The sequence below is a fragment of the Vanessa cardui genome, chromosome 26, assembly GCF_905220365.1.
Source record: "Vanessa cardui chromosome 26, ilVanCard2.1, whole genome shotgun sequence".
Lineage (NCBI taxonomy): Eukaryota > Metazoa > Arthropoda > Insecta > Lepidoptera > Nymphalidae > Vanessa > Vanessa cardui.
In genome coordinates, this window is record NC_061148.1 from 1,603,406 (window position 1) to 1,625,072 (window position 21,667).

At 32.9% G+C, this 21,667-nt stretch overlaps 2 protein-coding genes across 2 annotated transcripts in view; one reads left to right on the forward strand and one right to left on the reverse strand.

Moving 5' to 3' along the window:
- LOC124540851 (nephrin) overlaps positions 1-8,162 on the forward strand; it is a 265,139-nt gene extending 256,977 nt beyond the window's left edge. The window contains exons 23-29 of the mRNA XM_047118615.1: positions 177-350; positions 626-819; positions 946-1,108; positions 1,948-2,066; positions 4,490-4,616; positions 5,589-5,707; positions 6,688-8,162. Of these exons, the coding sequence (XP_046974571.1) occupies positions 177-350; positions 626-819; positions 946-1,108; positions 1,948-2,066; positions 4,490-4,616; positions 5,589-5,707; positions 6,688-6,948 (1,157 nt within the window). The 3' untranslated portion in view covers positions 6,949-8,162. The remainder of the gene's footprint in view (positions 1-176; positions 351-625; positions 820-945; positions 1,109-1,947; positions 2,067-4,489; positions 4,617-5,588; positions 5,708-6,687) is intronic.
- An 11,323-nt stretch (positions 8,163-19,485) lies between these two features.
- On the reverse strand, positions 19,486-21,086 carry LOC124540798. Its single transcript, XM_047118516.1, has one exon. It carries the CDS (start codon positions 20,618-20,620, stop codon positions 19,796-19,798), a length of 825 nt encoding a protein of 274 aa, XP_046974472.1. The 5' UTR covers positions 20,621-21,086; the 3' UTR covers positions 19,486-19,795.
- Positions 21,087-21,667: the final 581 nt, after the last annotated feature.

The window sequence follows — 21,667 nt, forward strand, 5'->3', positions numbered from 1 at the left end:
ATTCATTTTCATTTATGATTTTATTTCGACGAATGGAATATTTATTCGACGAAAATTATTTACATTTTCGTCTGAGATTGGAATATTGCACTTTTGCTTATTTATTTATTTTTTGTTTTGTTTGTTTGTTATTAATTTCTTATTGTTATTTTTTTTTTGTTTTCGTTTTGTTATAGCTTCGTCGGAAGTGAGTGAGCTAAATGTAGTTTCCACAGAGTTCGTCGAAACAGCGGATGCATCGAAACTAGTTATTGTATTCGTCTCAGTAGTAGTTATCGCTATTCTAGTTTTCGGTAACGCTACGTTTGTTGCATGTTTTATTTTCAAAAGACGATCTAGACGTTTAAAAGGTAATTATTATTTATCTTTATTTTTATTTTATAGACAGCATGACTATTTTATTTTAAATTCTTACTCAAACATTTCATTTCGCTTCGTTCCATTTTTAAATTAAATATTGATTGCATTGTTATAGTGTTGTCTTGTTTCAAATGTCAATTATGTGATGATAGAAATAGTAATACGCTGCAATTATTTCAAAATAAGATTAATTAAAAAAATATATACAAACTTTTTTGATATAACCTCTTTTTTATTTATATAAATGAATATGTTTTGAAAATAGAACAAGCCGGTCAGTCTTCGAAATCAGCCACGATTGAGATGTACGCCCCTTCATCTTACAACGACACGATGACGGGTGAAACACTCAGCTCTGTGTCCGAGAAGTCTGAAACGTACTCCCAAGATGGTGACGACAGGCCCCCTCCCCCCATACCCGAAGTACCTAGCATGCCGAGCAGGCACATGCTTAATCAGGTGAGTTATATAACAGTATTTATATGATACATATAATCTTAAATATTTAGATTATATTTATTAATAAAACAAGAGTTATATACATACAAAGAAATACATTTATTACATGCCCTAATACATCTACAGACGGATGCATACCTAATGGGTGAACAGAGTCTCGTCATACCACCACCCTTGGACTACCCCCCACCCAACTACGCGGTCTATGAGGGTGACCACGCCAGGACATTGCCGCATCCTCATCGACATAAGGACATAAGCGGACATAGCACCTTAGGAAGAAGTGCCGGTAAGCAAAGCCTATATTATAGACTTCGTTCGCGTTTGAATTTAACAAAGAAGTTATTATTGTATTCTAAGTTACTCCTTATTACATCAACTATTTACAAGAGAAAGTAACATGAAAATCGGTCTAACCGTTCCAGAGATTAGCCGGAACAAACAAACACACAGACAAAAATAGTTAAAATATTATTTAGAAATAATAAAATGTTATTTCTGTATATATATGTACATACATACATACATATTATTCTGTGACTAAAATCACCCATCAATCTATATTTAATACTATAAATGTGAAAGTAACTCTGTCTGCCACTCTTTCACGATCAAACCGCTGAATCGAATTTGATGAAATTTGCTATGAAGCAAACTTAATCTACAAGAAAGGACATAAGGTACTTTTTTGCCTAGCACATGACAAATAACACACTAAAACGCGAGAGAAGACACGGTCGAATACTAGTTTCAGCATTTTATTAGTGTGTATATTTGTGTATATAAGTATGTGTTTTCTTTTTTTATGGTAAAGGTTGTGGGATAAGCATATGGGCCACCTGATTATAAGTGGTCATCACCCATAAACAATGACGCTATAAGAAATATTAACTATTCCTTATATCGTCAATGCGCCACCAACCTTAGGAACTAACATGTTATGTCCCTTGTGCCTGTAGTTACACTGGCTCACTCACTCTTCAAACCGGAACACAACATTACTGAGTACTGTTATTCGGCGGTAGGATATCTGATGAGTGGGTGCTACCTACCCAGACGGGCTTGCACAAAGCCCTACCACCAAGAAATTATAAATATGTTATTGATTAAGCAATGTATTGTGAACAGGTAAGCAGAACTATGTGCCTGCACCCAGCCCCATGCCGCCATTGGACGGTTCCTACTACAACATGGCGTCAGACAGATACCTCTCGTATCCACCTCTGATTGGGGAGTACTTGCAACAGGTAAGGCATTTTATTCAAGATTATGCAGACGATAAAAAGCGTGAATTAATACTAGTTGACATCGAGGCAGGATATATACATACATTTACAATTGTAATTAATTAATATGATATAATTTTAAATGTTGATAAATTACCGAGTTTCTTGCCGGTTCTTCTCGGTAGGATCTACTTTCCGAATCGGTGGTAGCTTTTCTTAAAATGACGATTCGAAAGATGAAAAGCCTCATTGAATAAAGTGTATTTTGTTTTTTGTTTTTGGGAAGCAATTTAAGTTCTACCATGATTAGTGCAAAGGGTCACATGATAAATAGATCATGAAATTGTTTAGTAAAGCGCCTATTAAACGTCAAGTCTTTCAAAATAGACAACTTCAAACCTTATTTTATTTAAAAATATTACGTTTATTTTTGAGCTAGTGTTAATAGTAATGGTAAAGTATAATTACTATTAATAAGTGGATTATTATTTCATTGTAATTATTTGTATGTAATCAAATGCTATATTTCATTACGCTGAAAAATTGGAAATCCCACACGTCCTTAAGTAAACGTTTTTTTTAACTCGTTATTTTCTTAGGTAACGTTGTAACATATTATATAATATAATCATTCTGTATGTATGTCACTAAACTCTGAATTTGGCTTGGCTTATTTATCAACGCTGCATACTTGGAATCGTCGCGCGGGTCTTAAAAAGGGGCCCCGCGACATAAAGATTTTTTTAAATCATTCAAGAAATCTATAAATATATATAAAATAACAACAGCACATTCTTAAGATTAACAATAGCATCTCATGACAAAACATTCGACAACCTCCGTGGTCGAGTATTGAGTATACCGGTTTTCATTGGTCATGCCACTCTCGATGTCCCGGGATCGATTCCCGGCCGAGTGAATGTAATAAACGTTCATTTATTTTCTGTTTTAGGTCTGAGTGTTTTTGTTACCGTCGTTACTTCTGATTTTCAATGTGATGTTTTCCGATATTCATATTATATTATTTAAATAGGAATATTAATAATTCCATATAATGGGACATTGCTACTATTATTAATGAATAATAATTGTTAAATAATACACATGCCAAAAAGCTTGCATAACACTGGCATACATCAATACAGATTAATGATAGATAAGTATCTAAGTGATATATTCGTAAGGATGTATAATCTCATTGAGTCGGTAGTTGCGTGTATCATAAATGCATTAAACGTGTAGACACGAGAATAATTGGCACTGTAAAACGATGCCAGTGCCAAGTTGCCAATGTCAATTATACTTGGTACATACGTTCAGATGATATTTCATCGAATTTTGTTACCGTGTATGAATATTATTTAAATATAATATTATTAACGAATTAAATTAAATATGAATTATTATAAGGAGGTCAAAATGTCATGCCAAAGGTAAAATATCATGTATTTAGGTAAATATAAGTTTTTATGGAACCGAGACGGCGGAGTGGTTAGAGTGCGTACATCTTAACCATTGACTGCGGGTTCCAAAACAAAAAAAAAGTATTTATTGAGGAAATCTGCACGTGTCTAATTTCAAAGAAATTCACCACATATGCAAGCACCAACCCGCGTTGGAGCAGCGTAGTGGAATATGCGCTTAACCTTCTCAAAAGAGAGGAGACTTTAGCCCAGCAATGGGATAATTAAAGCTGATACTAAAAGTTTATATAGTTAATAATAATTTACCTACAGAGTATGCTCTAAGCTTTATTTATTTCAATTAATCTAACACTTTCAAATCGTTCATCAATAAATACAAAATCGAACCCAAAACAACTGCTGTGCCCCCAAACAATCAGTTGTTCGCTTACCTATTGAAAAAAAAAATAAAAAACAAGGACCTCTTTTCTGAAGCTAGTTAATAAAACAATACAGTTACTGGTCATCCAATCAACCACAGTGCAAAATGCCTTAAAAGTATGACTCGTGTAAGAAATGAAAATGTGAAAAACCTCGCTTGATACTGTTTGCTTACAACGGAAAACTGAAAAATACGAAAAATACGAAAAATCGAAATTTAAATTTACAAGATAAGATAATCTTTATTAGTCACGTGACAAGTCTAAACTATTATATAATTTTTTTTATCAATATTCGAAGCAAATTATAAGCTACTTAAAAACATATCACATGCCCTCAAAACTCGAAAATCAATCTCAAATTACTTTATTCACTATAGAAGCATTACACTTACCTATTGATGGTCAAATGAAACAGTACCACCGGTTCGGAAAAGAAAACACCCTGACCTGAGAAGAACCGGCGAAAGAAACTAAGCGGGTCTTGTTTAGTCTATTTTATTATATATACAATTGAATATGAAAAGAAATAGCCAGGATAGTTAATTAATTATTAATTAAAACGCTAATTAAAACTAATACGTTAATTTTCTACCAATAGCAAGCAGGTCGCACTCCCACACCACCTCAGCAGTACTCATCAGGAATACCGAAACCACATCTTATAAATGGAGCGCAGACATCCCCTCCACATATGGCTAGCCCTCCCCACAATATGGGCTTAGACGGTAAGATAATATTCACAACTAATTAAAAAAAAAGTATCCGTAATCGTATTTCACTGTACCAGTTTTCTATAATCGTAATTTTTTTTATTTACACATATATATATATATATATAAATATATATATAATAATATTAAAGTAATATCTTAATTACAATTCAAAATGTATGTTAGATGCCTTCAGCCCAACACATCATTGTACCACCAAAAAGCAATACTAAATATCGCTGTATTCCAGTTTTAAGGGTGAATGAACTAATAACAGGCACAAGGGACTAACTAAGTTCCCATCATTGGTAAGATTGATGGTAACAATATAAGAGATAGTAAACATTTCTTACATTACCATTGACTATGGGTATCACCCCTTATTAAACTTATGATCACATCTACATATGCCATTAATGAGTCGAGTTGGCCCAGTGGTTAGAACACGTGCATCTTAATCGATGATTTTGGGTTCAAACCCAGCCAAGCACCACTATATATATATATATATATTATTAAGCACATATATATATATATATATATATATATATATATATATATATATATATGTGCTTAATTTGTGTTTATAATTCATCTCGGCGGTTAAGGAAAACATCGTGAGGAAACCTACATGTGCATTCCACCAACTTTGGAACAACGTGGTGGAATATGTTCCAAAACCTCTCCTTAATGGGAGAGGAGGCCATTAGCCCAGCAGTGGGAAATTTACAGGCTGTTACTTTACTTTTACATATGCCACAGTAAATTTTAGAAAAACATACATAGTTAAGGTAAAAGCATTACCCCCATTAACTTCGTCGCGAGTCGGTAAAAATCTTGTAAAGCGAACGCAAGGTGAAGCTATTATCGAATCAATCAAGAGTCGAGCTCCAACAACGTAATGTATATAAGCTTTTAACGGCAAAGCGTTTATTCAAACATAAACATATTTACCCTTTTATAAAAATGTAGTTGTATTTATTCTAGATGGCTATACACCAGGTCTAGACAGATCAACGGGCGGTACACTTAGACGGCAGAGATTCGACAAAATGGCGGTCCCCCCACCCGACGTCACAGTACTCCACCAGGGGAATTGCACGCAGGTATATTCCTATTTCTCTTATTTTATCTTAATCTAATCTCATTGGATCCTTATTACAAAGAGGATTTCCCTTTGTACGTTAGCAAACAAACAAATAAATTGCGAATTATAATTCAATACTGGTCAGCGCCAGTGTATCCTTTGAAGTTGTATTTTTATATAATTTTAATATTATTTTCACTGAGAAATAATTTAAAATGGTTTAATAGGATTTTGTAAACAACTTCTATTTTATAATATAAGTTAGAGCTATCATGTTACGTGTAGCAATTATCTGTTGTAATTGTTTTAAAAGTGTTTTATATAACAAGTACAAAACAGTATCTCCTGATCCCAAAAATATGTCAAATGTTGACAAAACTTGGCCATCAACTTGAGACCGACCCAAACGCCCGGGATTTTTGACTCTGTAACATAGCAATGTATGTAACATATTTTGGCAATACTTAATGTAATGTTGACTTCCTAAATAAAATAAGAATAGACAGATTTTCGAAACGAAAATATAATTAATTTGTTAACGAGCACACTTACGTGATCCTTTGAAAGATTAATGTTAAATAAAAAAAAGCTATCATCAAACCGAAATGTACGTTCTACCAATATGTGTCAAGAGACTATATTAATTAAATTACTATTACTAATCTAATCGGAGTCGAGATGTCCCAGTGGTTAGAGCGCGTTCATCTTAACTGATGATTGCGGATTCAAACCCAGGCAAGCACCGCTGTATATTCGTGTGCTTAATTTGTGTTTATAATTCATCTCGTGCGCGGCGGTGAAGGGAAACATCGTGAGGAAACCTGCATGTGACTAATTTCAACGAAATTCTGCCACATGTGAATCAAGCATCATTGGAGCAGCGTGGTGGAACCTTCTCCTTAAAAGATAGAGGAGGCCTTAGCATCGCAGTGGGAAATTTACAAATTGTTGTAAAATACTAACCATTAAAAATATACTGAAACAATATTTTTGTTGCAGCACCTACCTATGAATCAAACACCATCGGTGAAACAGCCACAGTCCATCTTAAAAGATCCATCGAGACACAAGTACGGCAACCAGTATGGAAGCCCGATATCTTCAAGCACTCCTCAGAACAGTAATTCGAGTCAGATTCTGACAGTGCAGAACCTAACATCAGACGTGCCTCAGTACGGCACAATCAAGAAGGACAACAAAAAACAAAACGTAACAATAGATGAATCGTACAATAAGAGAAACGAAACTCATGTAGTCTAAATTAATTGACGAAAGTGAAGTGAAGTGTTCGAATGAAAAAGTGACAGCAACTGTTTGTGTTTAACAGTGCAAGTGAAGTTACGAAACGGTGAGTGAACTAAATCTATTGTAAATAGATGGACTAGTGAAAAATAAAATTAATTAGATAGTTTTAAAATTTCATTGATTGTGATAACAATGATTGAACTGTTCGTGACGGATGTGTCGATGATTTTTAGATAGCATCAAGATTAATTAAGATTTATAGCCGGTATTGTCAACGTAAAATAAAAGGCTATGTCTGGTTGTAATCGTTTGACTGACTTATCAATATTACAATCGTATGTTTCTTTATTTGTAATTAGGTGAAACGTCCAAAAGACAAACGTTACATAATGTAACGATATGAATGTAATATTAAGTAATCTATATAAATACTTGTAATTTCCTCTAAATAATTTGCCAATTAAAAATTTTAACGATTCCCTACGAAGGATCTCTTTTTTGGTTAAGTTTTTTAATGATATACTTAAAAGTTAATATTGTTACATAAAGAAATTTGATTATCTTTTAAATAAAAAAAAATTATGGGCAAAATTTTAAATTTACCCGATTGATGTTCGAATAGCATTCGATGTAATTTATCGAAATTGCAAAAACGTCTTAAATGTAATAAATGTTGTTTTGTTTTAAGACGTTTTTGTTTAACGAAAAACATTTTTGTACTTTATAAAATAATGATGACGAAATTGTCATCTAATATGTAATATCGAATGTGTTTTTTTTATCGAAATAATCATTTAAATCAATAAAATTATTAGTTTGATGTAACGAGTTATCGTTGCATTTCATTGAATGTAAATAAAAAAAAATAATACTCAAACGCGAACTGACAATAATAATAAGTTTTTATTAATTAATTTTAACCCCCTGCTTACATTAATTGTAAATAAATCATTAAAATAAAAAATAGCGTTTCTACTACAAAATTTAATCGGCGTTAATACAGATACCAAAGTTTTACTAATTTTATTTTTAAGTTATTAAGCAACTTTTTTTATTTTATTTTATTTTATTTTTCAAGTCGATTTTGTAACAATCTGTTTGTAATTAATGAATTCACGCGACTGATTTGTCTTAAAAATTAAAAAAAAAAATGTTTATGAACATTTTTCAAAATTTTCAAAATCCATCCATTGAAAAATACGATTATATTTACTGATGGATGATATTTACTGTTACATTTCGAATTTAAATAAAAGAAAATCTAATATATATTCTTTTGTTTTATTTTATTTCCTTTCCTTTATATTATTTTATCAAAAACTCCAATTATTATAAACATATCATTAACTTCATTTATTGTCATTATAAATGAACATCATTTTCATTTAAGGCATTCATTTTAATGAATAACGAAGTGCCAAAGTAGTTATTTTAAATGAATTAATTTATTTGATATTTATTTTATTGCTTTATTAATGTTAAATAGAATAATATTGTAGCTATGTTGTACGTCCTTCTACATTTAAAATAAATTTAGTAATGTATTCAAACCGTGCCTTATAATTTTACGCCATTTTGAGAGTAAAATATCACATAAGGATATTGCCAAAATCTAATCTTAAATAAAAAAAAAAACGAACTTTTAGGTATAAATCGTATAGATATTATCATTAATTTTAAAGCTTAAAAACATTTTTCAAAAAATTTCGAAATATTTTTAAATTGATTTGCCAAATATAAAATAATTTATTATAAAAATAAATGTAATTATAAATTTCATTCTCATCGACTGAAGCTCAAGTTAGGTTTGATGTTACATATAAAATATATGTAAATATATAAATTATGCGTTTAATTTTTTTTTCTAACCAGTGTTAACATTTATTATAACAATTTTATAACATACAAGTTTTGTTGCTGAGAGTATCCATTGTTATATGTAACGTTAGCATATTTGTTTAATAAATCACGAGCTTGTCATATAGTCTTAAGAACTCGAGTTCAAACATATTGTCAATATTTCTAAAATAATTAAAACAAGTCAATGTTAAAAACATTTTTGAAAGTTAAGTGTCATTTGAATATAATGCAATCGTTGTATCGTAATTCATTTGATTTTTGAATTAAATGAACATACTTTCATTTCATTTTTGTAAATTAAATGAAAATATGTTCATTTAATGCGTTATAAATATTTGGCAATGTTATTAATCGTTAATAAAATTGCGTGCTCAATAATTTATTAAATATTCATTATAGTTTATCCGTTAATGATTTTATCAACGTTATATTCAATTATTTTTAATAAATTAAATTGTAAAAATGTCATCATTAAAATTATTTTTAAAATCGATTCGAAATTTAAATATTGAAGTAAACAATGTTGATAAAATCATTACTACCATTTCTCGTTCATTGTAGAATAACTCCTCTTTATAATGTTATAAGGTTGTAAATTGTTCGATAATTCCAATGTGACTTTGATATTACGTACGTAATGCTCATGATGTGTAATCAGCGTAAATTGAATTAAAACATATATGTTAAATATGTTTTTTATTCCAAAACAACCCCAAAACTGAAAAGCATACTTTTTAATTATTTTATAAAATTTAGACTGGAAAGTTATTTGAAGTTATTTGAAGACGGCTCGCCGTCTTCAAATAACTTATAGCTGTCAGATTTTTGAAAAATATTAACTCTTAAAGTTTTAAAAATGAAAAGTTATTACCTTGTACTATACTATACCTGTCACTATAATCACACTGGTTTACTCAACACTCAAACCAGATAACAAGAATACTAAATATTGCTTAGTGGTAAGATAGAAACATGTATCCTATAATACTTAACTATATACAAGATTTGAATAAAACGTGAATAAAAAAAAGAAGTAGAATGTTGTTTCTCAATGTGACATCACCCTGACCAATTTATGACATTAAAGAATAAGTCTTTTTAATCAATTGCGTAACTGCGCAAAACATATTTTATGCACAAGTATACGCAATGCGCAAACACAGGTAGAGTCTATCACTCTTAAAATCCGAAGGGATAGCAAACCCAACACGACCGGAAAGACTTTAAGAGCTTCCAATACATATACTATATGTTATATGTGTATACGCGCAAAAATATAAAAGATTTTTCTAGGAATCGCGGCTTATATTCTGTTAATACTAGGCAAACTTAAACTTATACATTATGTAGTAGATTACACAATAACTCTTTCACGAATTGTATACTGGTTTACAACGGGATCCCAGAAAATGCTTTAAAATATTTAATTTAAAAATTTAAAAGAATCGTTAATAAATCTCTTTTTTGATAAAAGAAATATAAAACCATCGATTTTTTAAATGATACACACTAACCATCGCTGAAGGCTGTTTTAAATTACAATACAATATTATATTGTTAAATATTACATACTATATTAATAGTTCTTAAATATTACAATATTATATTGTGAAACCCGGTAACTCTTAAAATTGAAATTAAAAAAAGCGCTGAGTTTCTATGCGCCAGCTTTCTATGCGGCTTAATTTCGAACCAGTAGTAGATTTTTGACAATCACTAAGCTTTTTAAAAAAAAATGATTCAAAAGTAATCAGAAGTCATCACTTTGTAACCTTACTTTACTCAAGTATATTATTTATCAGATTTGAATTAATTTTATCTTATAACAGTTGGTTATATCATTTATAGAATTTATTTAACAGAAAGGAAAGGCAAAAACAGAACAGATATTAATGATAACAAGATGTCTTAACTATGCCTGTTCATTGCTACGAAGTCCTACGTGTCGTAGACATGTAGAATGTCACGTAGATACTCGTAGAATGTTGCGTAATACTCGAATCGCCTTTAAAGGTAAGACATAATACTAATTTCTATTTTTAAAGCTAAAATATACCTTATCGAGGTTTTTGATTATAGAAAGGTCGACGAAGGCATTGTTTAACAGACACAATAAGGTAGATCCATTGTCCCATCGAAGTTGGAGTTTCTTCCGGAGTTTCGACTAAATCTATTAAAAGGAGATAAAGATTCAGTCGAATTTAAGACTAATTCCTTATATCAGCTACAACAACAACCTATCAATTTCCCACTGCTGGGCTCATACCTCTCCTTTTGAGGAGAAGGTTCGAAACATATTCCACCATGCTATTCCAATGCGGGTTGGTAGAATACACACGTGGCAGATATTTTTGAAAATTATACACATGAAGGTTTCCTCACGAGGTTTTCCTTCACTACCGAGCACGAGATGAATTATTAACACAAATTAAACAAATGAATAATCAGTGGTTGCCTGGGTTTGAACCCGAAATCGTCAGTTAAGATGCACGCAGCCAAAACTAATGCAATATCAATAAATATGAAAATGTTCTAAAGTTTAACACGAAAACAGCACGAAAGGCATTAATATTCTCGTCTAAAATCTGGAGTTATACCTAAATATGCTAAATACAGGTCTAACGTCAAATGCAGATACCCATAAGGTTACGTGTCGATCCAATTTGTAAACGTTCAGCGGGAAATCGTTCTTATTAAATATATAAAGTAAAGAAATATATAGTATATGAGACAACATCACATACATTACTCTGATCCCAATGTAAGTAGCTGAAGCACTTGTGTTATGGAAATCAGAAGTAACGATGGCACCACAAACACCCAGACCCAAGACAACATAGAAAACTAATGATAATCTACATCGACTCGGCCGGGAATCGAAGCCAGGACCTCAGAGTGGTGTACCCATGACAACCGGTGTACACACCACTCGACCATGGAGGTCGTCATTGCTACAGTATGCTATGCTAAAGCTTTCCTCCATTTGGGAAGAAGGTTTGATCTTATACAATCGTGTACCTGGGTTGTAGATTTTCATTCGGAATGTGGAGGTTTCTTCAGGCCCTCCCCTTCTGGGCACGATATCCCCAACCTAACAAAAACCTGTAAAAGAACTTTTTGGTGAATTGGTAAAGATTAATAATATTATTCTAATAGATGAAGGAGAAATGTAAATTATCTAGGTTGTTAGTGTATTTTTTTTTATAATCTTTGAGTAAATTGTGATTTCACACCCGAATAAAAGGGCTATCCCCACCTCTCTTGAAGGCCGACGTATCCGGTGAATTTAAAAAAGTGATCATTTCTTTCCACGGACTCTACATAAAAAAAATCATCTAAATCGGTTCAGCCATAACAGACAATTATATTCAGATTTACAATATTAGTATGGATTAATCAAATCTAAAAATTTTAATTGTAATAAAAATAGAAATATTTTTCCATTATGAAAATTTAATCAGGACTTTCTAAGAAATTTACTAGCGAGTTCAAACAAGAATCGAAACAATTACTTAGTAAAATATTATAGTCTTATAACTTGCGCCACAGACAGACGCGTGAGGGAGTTCATATTGATATGTTAATAGCAGCTAGCGACGTTAGGTTTATACGGAACCGCTGTAACCTAGGATCAGATCTAAGCTAGTTTAGATCGGTATTGGACTACACTAGTGCTTCGTCGAGACTTGATCGGATACGAGGCGTAAACTTATATAAAGTATATATATTTAATTTATCGAGAATCTTCTTATATATATGGCATTGCATTCAAAAGAGACAAGTAGAATATCAAATAGATCACGTGTTTCTAGATCTCGTACATCACCAAAACACAACCAAATTTGGAAATTAAAAGGAAATATTCTTTATTCGAGTTCATAAACATATTAAATATCTCGAATGCGTAGGTATCTTTGAAATTATAAATAAACATTTCAAAAAATTGTTACTTTCAAAAATTAAAATAAAACAAACGTTTATTCACTTTTCCTTTAAATTCCTGATAAATATTGAACAGGGAGAGAGGCCTATTCTTATTTTTTCGTAACATTGGGAGGAAGGGTTCAAAACCTAGTGAAAATAGTCTCCTAGGCCCCTTACATTTAAATTTATTAACACGCCAAGTTGAAAGCACAAACATGACAGATCGCTAATCAAATTTGAACGTATCGACAAGGTTCTGCTCTCCGTTTTGGATGTACGGCTGATAGATGCGTCCCGGGGGGAGGAACTTTTGTATGTTTGTTTTCGGAGTTACGAATAAGGTTGAAATTATTACAACCACGAACGGATGTATCAATCGATCATCCGAATACGTTGGAACATTGTACAGTTGTTGTTTGGATGTGAGGTCTGTGTATGTCATAGTTAGGTGGAAAATGACAATTTTATTCTTGCTGGTAAAATGCATTACGCGTTTCCCCCGCGTGAAGTGGGGGGGGGGGGGTATGTGTGGCTCGGCGGTGCCCAGGACGCCGAGTTCGCCCCAGCACACCGAAATACTTACGAACAAACCAGCGGTACCCTCTCCGGCTTCTCCTTTATGTGGAAAATAACCAAATAAATCCCAGGTGATAAATGGCCAATGCATATTTATTATTTGTTTATTTAATAAATAATTATTTTAATACCTGCACTTACATATATTTTAAATGTATATAAAAAAATTGTACCTTTTCATTTATTAAAAGGGCATCTGATTATACGAGTATTGTCAGATTTTCTCGGAAGAATCTATGTACATTCGGAAACGGCTTTACATTTAAATTAAGAATATTTTGATTACGGTTTTGATTTACATAATTCATGTTATAGGAATCATTGCTTACTAGTATTAAACAAGACAAATCGTTCCTACCGTAAGATATTCCGGGTAAGATATTCGTCCATTTGACTAGAAACGTAATACAGTCCTATTTATCGTTGAAAAAAATAACCTCTGTGATTGCGTTGCTTCGCTTTAGCTAATATTAAATAGCAAGCTAAGTTAGAAGAACAAACAAATGCAAGTAGGTTAGATAAATAGTCTCGAAAAACTAGAACAATATTAATTACAATTTCATATTTTATGTGTGAGTGTGCTAATTTAATATATTATTTAATACAATTAGAAACAGCTATTGAACTAGAATTTAAAAATATATATATTTATGAGTCTACAATACTGGTTTTAATGAAACTCAGATAAAAAATGATCATCTCAAATTCTCAATAAGACTTTTAGTTTTCGAGAAACTTGTGGGCAAACAAACACCTACGAAATTAAGCACATGTGCTTGGATCATCATACTCAGATATAATTCTTTTTTTTTATATCATAGGTGGCAAACGAGCAGGAAGCTCACATGATGGAAAGTGACTACCACCGACCATGGACATCTACAGCACCAGGGGCTTGCAGGTGTGTTGCCGCCCTTTGAGGAAGGAGTACGCTCAATTCTAACAACGTTACATACATACCTGCCGAACTGATGACCTCCTTTTTTAGACGTCGGTTAAGAATTATTTAAAGTTTTCCAATGTTTTTTATCGACATAGACCTCAACTCGATGCATATCATGAGAACCTGGGTGCAAGCGTAAGTCAAATCAATAAAAGTCATTGTCTATTTGTCGATTTTTTTTTTGTAGAACATAAGTATACGATTTGGAAAGCCTTACATCTAGTGGGATAAAACTTTGTTACTAAGATGTTATCCTTATACCTGTAACATTAACTTACTCATCTTTTAAAATAGAACACAATAATAATAAGTATTGTTGTCTGAAGTTGTGTTGTCTGATTTTTTTTATGAGATAGGTGGCAAATGGGTGAGTGGCTCACCTGATGGAAAGTGACTACCACCGCCCCTGGACATCGGTAACACCAGGGAGTTTGCAGGTGCTTTGCCGGCTTTTAAGGCCTTTATGGTGGGTCAAAACCCTCAAAGTAAAGCTAGAATTAATTAAGCTTTTTACACCACTATGCCAAGGGCAAGTGATTCGACAGCAAATGGGAAAAAGTAATAAGTGTAAAAAGTAATAAGAATCATACATATATATCATATGAGTTGCATAAATATCATTACATTCCAAAATAGATTATAGAGTTTCAATTTACAATTATGAATATAGCATGCGTATATGTAATTACGCTGTGAAAAAACATGCAACGTACGAACAGATGTGAAATAAATTTATATATGTGGTTTTCTGTATTGCAGTAAATACACTGAGTTCAGTTAATACTCTTTATGCGATGCAATTAAATTTTATATGAATTTAATCGTCTGGAAGCGGACATTATATTAATAGCTATATTTGGCGCGTAACCTCATAGCCGTTCATTGGTACAATTTTTCCTAGCGCCACTAAGATAGCTGATATGACAAATAGACTTTCTTCTTCGATATAATTATTTAGAATTTCTTTCGTATATTCCTCTGTAAGCGAAATTATCCAATGATTAAAACAGATGATTTTTGCGAGAAGATTGTGGTTTCTAAGTAGTCCATCATTGACAATCTATTTCAAGATAGTTGGGTATGGAAAATATCGTAAAGATTCTTGCTTGAGTCTGTCACATATATCCACCAATTTATATAGGTCTCAGAAGTTTCTCTTCAAAACGAGAGGACCTGCTTTAGAGCAGATGTAGAACGTGTAGAGACAGTTTCTATGCTCCACATTTTATTTGGAATATTCCCATTCCAGATCCCATGAATCAGTCAGAAAAGAGCACCACAGAATTGGTATGTGCTTAATCTGTGCTTATATTTCATTTCGTGTTCAGCGGATCGTGGGGATATAGGCATGTATCTAATGTCACAATTTTTTTTTACCTGTGTATTAAAACATACGTTGCATCAGCTTGGCAAAATTAGCTCCAAGCTGGCACCTCCAAGGAATCGTCTTTCCCATCAGTGATACACAAAATGCTGTTACTTTTCTATTCCAATGACACATTAACTACGTTTCATCAGGGATACAATTTTAAGTACTAGAACTGCCTTAAACGCTTAGCATGATAACGGCACAAATATTCGATTCTAAGTCAAAATCATTGTCCCAATCGTTAAAATGGACCTTGGATAGATAGTCCCAAAATATTGTTGCTACTGGAGGAAATGCTGGTTCATATTCGTGCACGCGCACGTGAATAGGGATTTTTTTTATGGAATAGGTTGGCGGACGAGCGTATAGGCCACCTGATGATAAGTGGTCACAATCACCAATAGACAATGACGCTGTAAGAAATATTAACTATTCCTGACAACGTCAATGCGCCACCAACCTTGGGAACTAAAATGCTATGTCCTTTGTGCCTGTAGTTACACTGGCTTACTCACCCTTCAAACCGGAACACAACAATACTGAGTACTGTTGTTTGGCGGTAGAATAACTGATAAGTGGGTGGTACCTATCGAGAAGGGCTTGCACAAAGTAAGAGCAAAATCACTGAGGATTGTGTTTCAACAAATACAATTAGCGTTCTCGCAAACGTTACACGCGTTCGTGAATTGATATTACCTTTTAATTTTGATTTATAAACACTTAATTGCACCGTTTTGTAATCCGAACATAAGCTAGGATTGTGATATAAAACGCACATGGAGCGTGCTGAGCATTATATTGAAGACACAGAAGACTTTTATGAATACGCCAAATAATAATAATTGTATTCGCTTTCAATTTTGTTTTGTATTCGCTTCTTCCTTCACTCCATCCCGAGTGATCCATCCTTCTTTTGTTTTAAACTAAGGTGATCTCTTGTTTAAATTGAAAAGAGAAACCTATTGAAAGAAACATATATATAAAAAATAAAAAAATAAAAAAGCCTTTTATTTCTTGCACAGTGCTGCTTTTAGTACAATTTTGGAAAAAAAAAAGAAAGATTATGACTATTAAGAAAAGAAAGTTAATACTTATTTAATAATATTAGGAAAAATATAGTTAATTATTACTAATTTTTTATAATGTTTAGTTTTTTTTTTTTATAGCAAGAACCCTCCTCAGGTGAAGGTGAAGGCCTCCTCTAAAGAAGTCCATTTCTCTCGGTCTTGTGCTATTTGCGGCCAGCAGGGGCCAGCAATTTTTATGATATCATCTTCCCATCTCAGACAAGGTCTGCCTCTGAGGCGCTTGCCCTGTGGGCCCTTCCATTTGGTTACCCTGTCGGTCCATCTCTCGTCCGCTAGTCTCGCAACATGCCCTGCCCACTTCCACTTTAGCTTTTTTGCAAAGCATAAAGCATCTTTGGCTTTGGTGATTTGCCTGATTTTTGAGTGGCGAATTTTTTGGAGCTTTTTAATATTCAACATGCTTCGTTCTATTCCGCGTTGGCAGCTAATTATTTTGTTTTTTACGGTCGTACTGTATTTCCAAGTTTGGCACGCGTATGTAAGGCAAGGTAAGAGGCATGAATTCCAGGCTTTTGTTTTTAAATTTATTGGCATGTTACTTTTAAATATTTCTCTTAAGGACCAGTATTTGTTCCAAGTGTTTTGTGTTCTTCGTGCAACCTCTTGTTCATTTTGTTTACTGTCAAAGCCAATTTGTTTCCCAAGGTAGATGTAGTTATCTGTATATTTCAAAGTGTCATTGTCTACTGATACTTTTATATTTGTGCCGTTAGTCATGACCATTGTTTTGGAAAGATTAATTTCCAGACCTACCTCTTTGCTGGCTGCGTTTAGTGAATTGAGCATGGTTTGTAATTGTACGTGAGATTCTGAGAGAAGTACTAAGTCATCAGCGAAGCGTAGATGGTTCAAATATTTGCCTTTTATCTTGAGTCCTATTTTGTCCCAGTTAAGTTTGCTTATTATTGACTCTAGAATCGATATAAATAAGTTTGGGGAGAGTGGGTCTCCTTGTTTCACCCCTCTTTTGATGGGAAACGCAGGGCCAGTATCGTCTAGTTTTATTTTTGCTGTGCTTCTCTTGTACGTATTTTTAATAACTTCTATGTATTCGGGTTCAACGCCTTGAGCTTGGAGAGCGGCCCAGATACTGGAGTGCGACACGGTGTCGAAAGCTTTTTTATAATCTACGAAGGCGATGTAGAGCACTCTTTGCATTTCCTTGTACTTTTCTATTAGTAATTCTAGTGTGTGTATGTGGTCAATGGTTGAAAATCTCTTGCGGAAGCCTGCTTGCTCTATTGGTTGTTTTGATTCTAGTGTGACGCTTATTCTTTTATTTATGATGGAAGAAAACAGTTTGTAGATACATGAGAGTAAACTTATAGGTCTGTAATTAGTAATATCCCTCGGATCTCCTTTTTTGTAGATAAGAATAATGTCTGATTCTAGCCATTGCGACGGTATTTCAGCAGTTACTAAGATTTGGTTAAATAAATATGTTAAGGGTGAAGACAGTATCGCACTTGCTGCTTTAATGGATTCATTGGAAATTCCGTCGGGTCCGGTGCTTTTGTCTGTCTTTAGTCTTTTTATCTCTTGTAAGATTTCATTTTCTGATATTTGTATTATGTTTCCGCTCTCTTTGCTGTACGTAGGCTTAGCATAGCTATGGTTTTTGTCATTGGCGCTATAAAGAGTCTTGTAGAAAGTTGTGGCTACCCCTACAATTTCCTTGCGATTATTCACTGTCACGTCCCCTCGGTTTAAACCATCTATCCAATGCTTGTATGTTTTTAATTCTTTAAGAGCCTTTTTGGAACTTCCCGCTTTTTTTAAATGTTTTTCAAAAGTCATCGATCTGTATGTTTTATAGTCATGTTTTATGTATTTACTTATCAGTTTGTATAGTGCTGATAGTTCGTTTTTTTCAGCTCGAGTTTTTGACCTAGTATGTTGAAGCTCCTGTCTTCTCCTGATGAGTGTCAGCGTACGTTCAGTTAGGACTCTATGGGTATCTCTTGAAATTATTTTAGGCGATCGTGCATCACGTAAACTTTGAATTATGGCATATTCTAGTTTGTTATAGTAGTCTTGAACTGATGTCTTTCCTTGGCATATAATTATAGCTTGTAGATGAGACAGTAGGCTTTGTTTATAGTTTGATATTTCTGTGTCTGTTTTCAATGACGAGTGTTCCTTGTTTTTATATGCTGTTCGTTTCTTCTTTTGTTTTTTTATTAACAGGGTTGCTCTGATTGGTCTGTGATCCGACGGGTAACTAATGTTTAGGACTTCTATATTTTGGCATGCGTTTGGTGTATTTGTTAATATGTAGTCTATTTCGTTTTTGTGTTCTCCATTTGGAGAGCGCCAGGTCCATCTTTGGTTGGGCTTTTTGGGAAAGAAAGTGTTTAGAATAGATAATTTGTGTTCGAGAGTGAATTCAATGAGCCTTTGGCCTCTGCTGTTCCTTACGCCATAACCGTATCGTTTGGTTATTAGACGTTCGTCTCTTCCAGGTTGTCCTATTTTGGCGTTGAAATCCCCTAATATGAAATAATATTTATAAGCTTGAGTTATAGCTTTGTTGACATTTGAGTAGAAAGAGTCAATCTCATCCTCGTTTGCTGCCTCAGTCGGTGCGTATACTTGTATAAGTGACATGAATACTCCTTGAATATCTAAGTTTAGTAATGCGACTCTATCATTTATGCCAACGAAGCTTTCAATCCATTCTCTGCGAGTTTTGTTTATTATAAAACCGACTCCATTTCTGCCTGGTATTAGTCCAGTGTAGCATATAATGAAATTTTCATGTTCTTCTATTTTAGTGCCTTGTCGTCTTATTTCGCACAGACCAATTATGTCGTATTTAATTTCTTGTATTGCTTCGCTCAGTTCTATTAATCGTTCATGAGTGGATAAAGTTCTTACGTTGTAGGTTAATATATAATACTTGTCATTTTTTTTATGTGTATGATTTTGTATTTCTTGAGTTAATGTCGCTTCGTGTGTTTTCGATATTCTTTGAGATTTCTTCTTTAGAGGGTTTTGGTCTTGATCTTCCACGGTGACCAACCGGGTTGGAAGATAAGGTTTAGTTTTTGTAGTTGATTGTTGCATATTTTCTGTTTCTGATTCCGAGGAGGGCGGTGATTGTTAGTAGTTGTTGCTTGTACTGCATTGAGCGCTAGGTATGTTGTTTGTGTTTTTACTGACAAGGAAGTTAAGTAAGCCTGGTTTCACTGTTCCTTCCGACAAACTAGACGTTCTTTTTATTTGGGTGTGGTGTCTGTTTTTCTTTCTAGCCTGTACATTTGTAACTTCGTTGGTATATGTTTCGGGAGATGGTGTCAAAATTCTTTTATTGTTATCTTTGGGTTTGGTTTTAGGTAGTATTACAAGTTTGTCATATTTGATCTTTACTATATTGCCTTTTTCTCGCTCGGTTATAGCCTGCTCTTGTAGCACTTTTCTCTTCTCTAATATTTGCTTGGGATAGTCTTCCATTAGATAGTATGTAGTTTTACTTAGTGCCTCTTTTCTCTGTTTGAATATTTTAATTTTCGTGCCAAGTGTAGTGAATGTAGCGATTATTGGTCTAGATTTTTCCCCTTTTTTGCCGATTCTCTTCACTTCCTGTATATCCCTATGGATTAGATCTAGAGAGAAATATTTATTAACAAAATCTATTATAATATTTTCCAGCATTTGGTATGAATTTTCGGTTTCTTCGATACCGAAGAAGACTATGTTGTTCTTTCTTGCCTGTTTTTCCATGAAGTAAATTCTTTTTTCTTGGTTTTCTAACTTTTGTTTGAGGTCTTCATACTTTTCATCCCAAATTTTAAATTTCTCTTCTAATATGCTATTTATATTTTGTGTTACGGTTTCTGTTACTTTTTCGCCGCTTTGTAGGATGGTGTTCTTTTGTGAGTCGAGTTCGTTCTGGATTTTACGTAATGCAATCATTATATCTTCCATGACTATTAAGTTACTGGTTTTGTTGGTTTGTTTTGAAACTTCTAGCGCCCTCTGGTGGAATGCGCAGAACTAGCCCCCCTTAACACTTTTCGATCACTGACGGTTCAATACATTACTTGACGACGTAATTAGTTGGTTGTTTAAATAGATGGCGTTCGTTTGTAATTATAGTATAGTTTTATTTTATTTATTTAATTTTTTTTTTTTTTTTTTTATTATTAATTGCCCAGCAATATATCGTATTTCTCTCTTATCTGTAGTAGAGAATTGAGTATTTAAAAATAAATATGATACTTCTGTGGATTCGGTCGGAATCGATCTCGGTTCTGTTGGTTATTCACAGTTCTTACATACCTTTACACCAAACGAGCTTTAACATGAGTAATGAAATTTTTCATCAGTATCCGCTCGGTCTTAGTGACTTTGAGGGTAGATTCAATGAGGATGTTTTTTGACCACCTTCAAACTTTTTAATTTTTACTCTTATTTTTACTATTATAATAATAATTTGTTTGATTAGATTTATTATTAACTTAACTCTCACTAGTGTTTATTGTTTTAATTTTTTTTTTTTTTTTTTTTATAGTTCACCAATTATAACGATTTTTATGTTTTACTATTGTCAATTTTTATAATGTTTGTCGACACATATATAATCACTCCTTTTTTTCACTTTGTCTGAATATTCACTTTGGATAACGTTTCTGCATACGATTCATTTGTAGATATGTCTTTTACACAAAATAACAACCACTATTTCGCACATATATAATTTTAAAAGTTTATTTTTTACGGATCGAGTACTGTAAACTTTGCGTGCAGCGCCCTATATATATATATATATATATATATATATATATATATATATATATATATATATATATATATTAAAGATTATTATATAGATATCTTATTACAGATTAAAAAAGTAGCAATGGGATTTAATTTTTAAAACCTAACAATTTTTATTATCCGTGTGTCCGTCCAGTTCTGAACAACACGGTCCAATTCAGTTAACGTCAATGAAAGTTTATTTCGTGAAGCTAA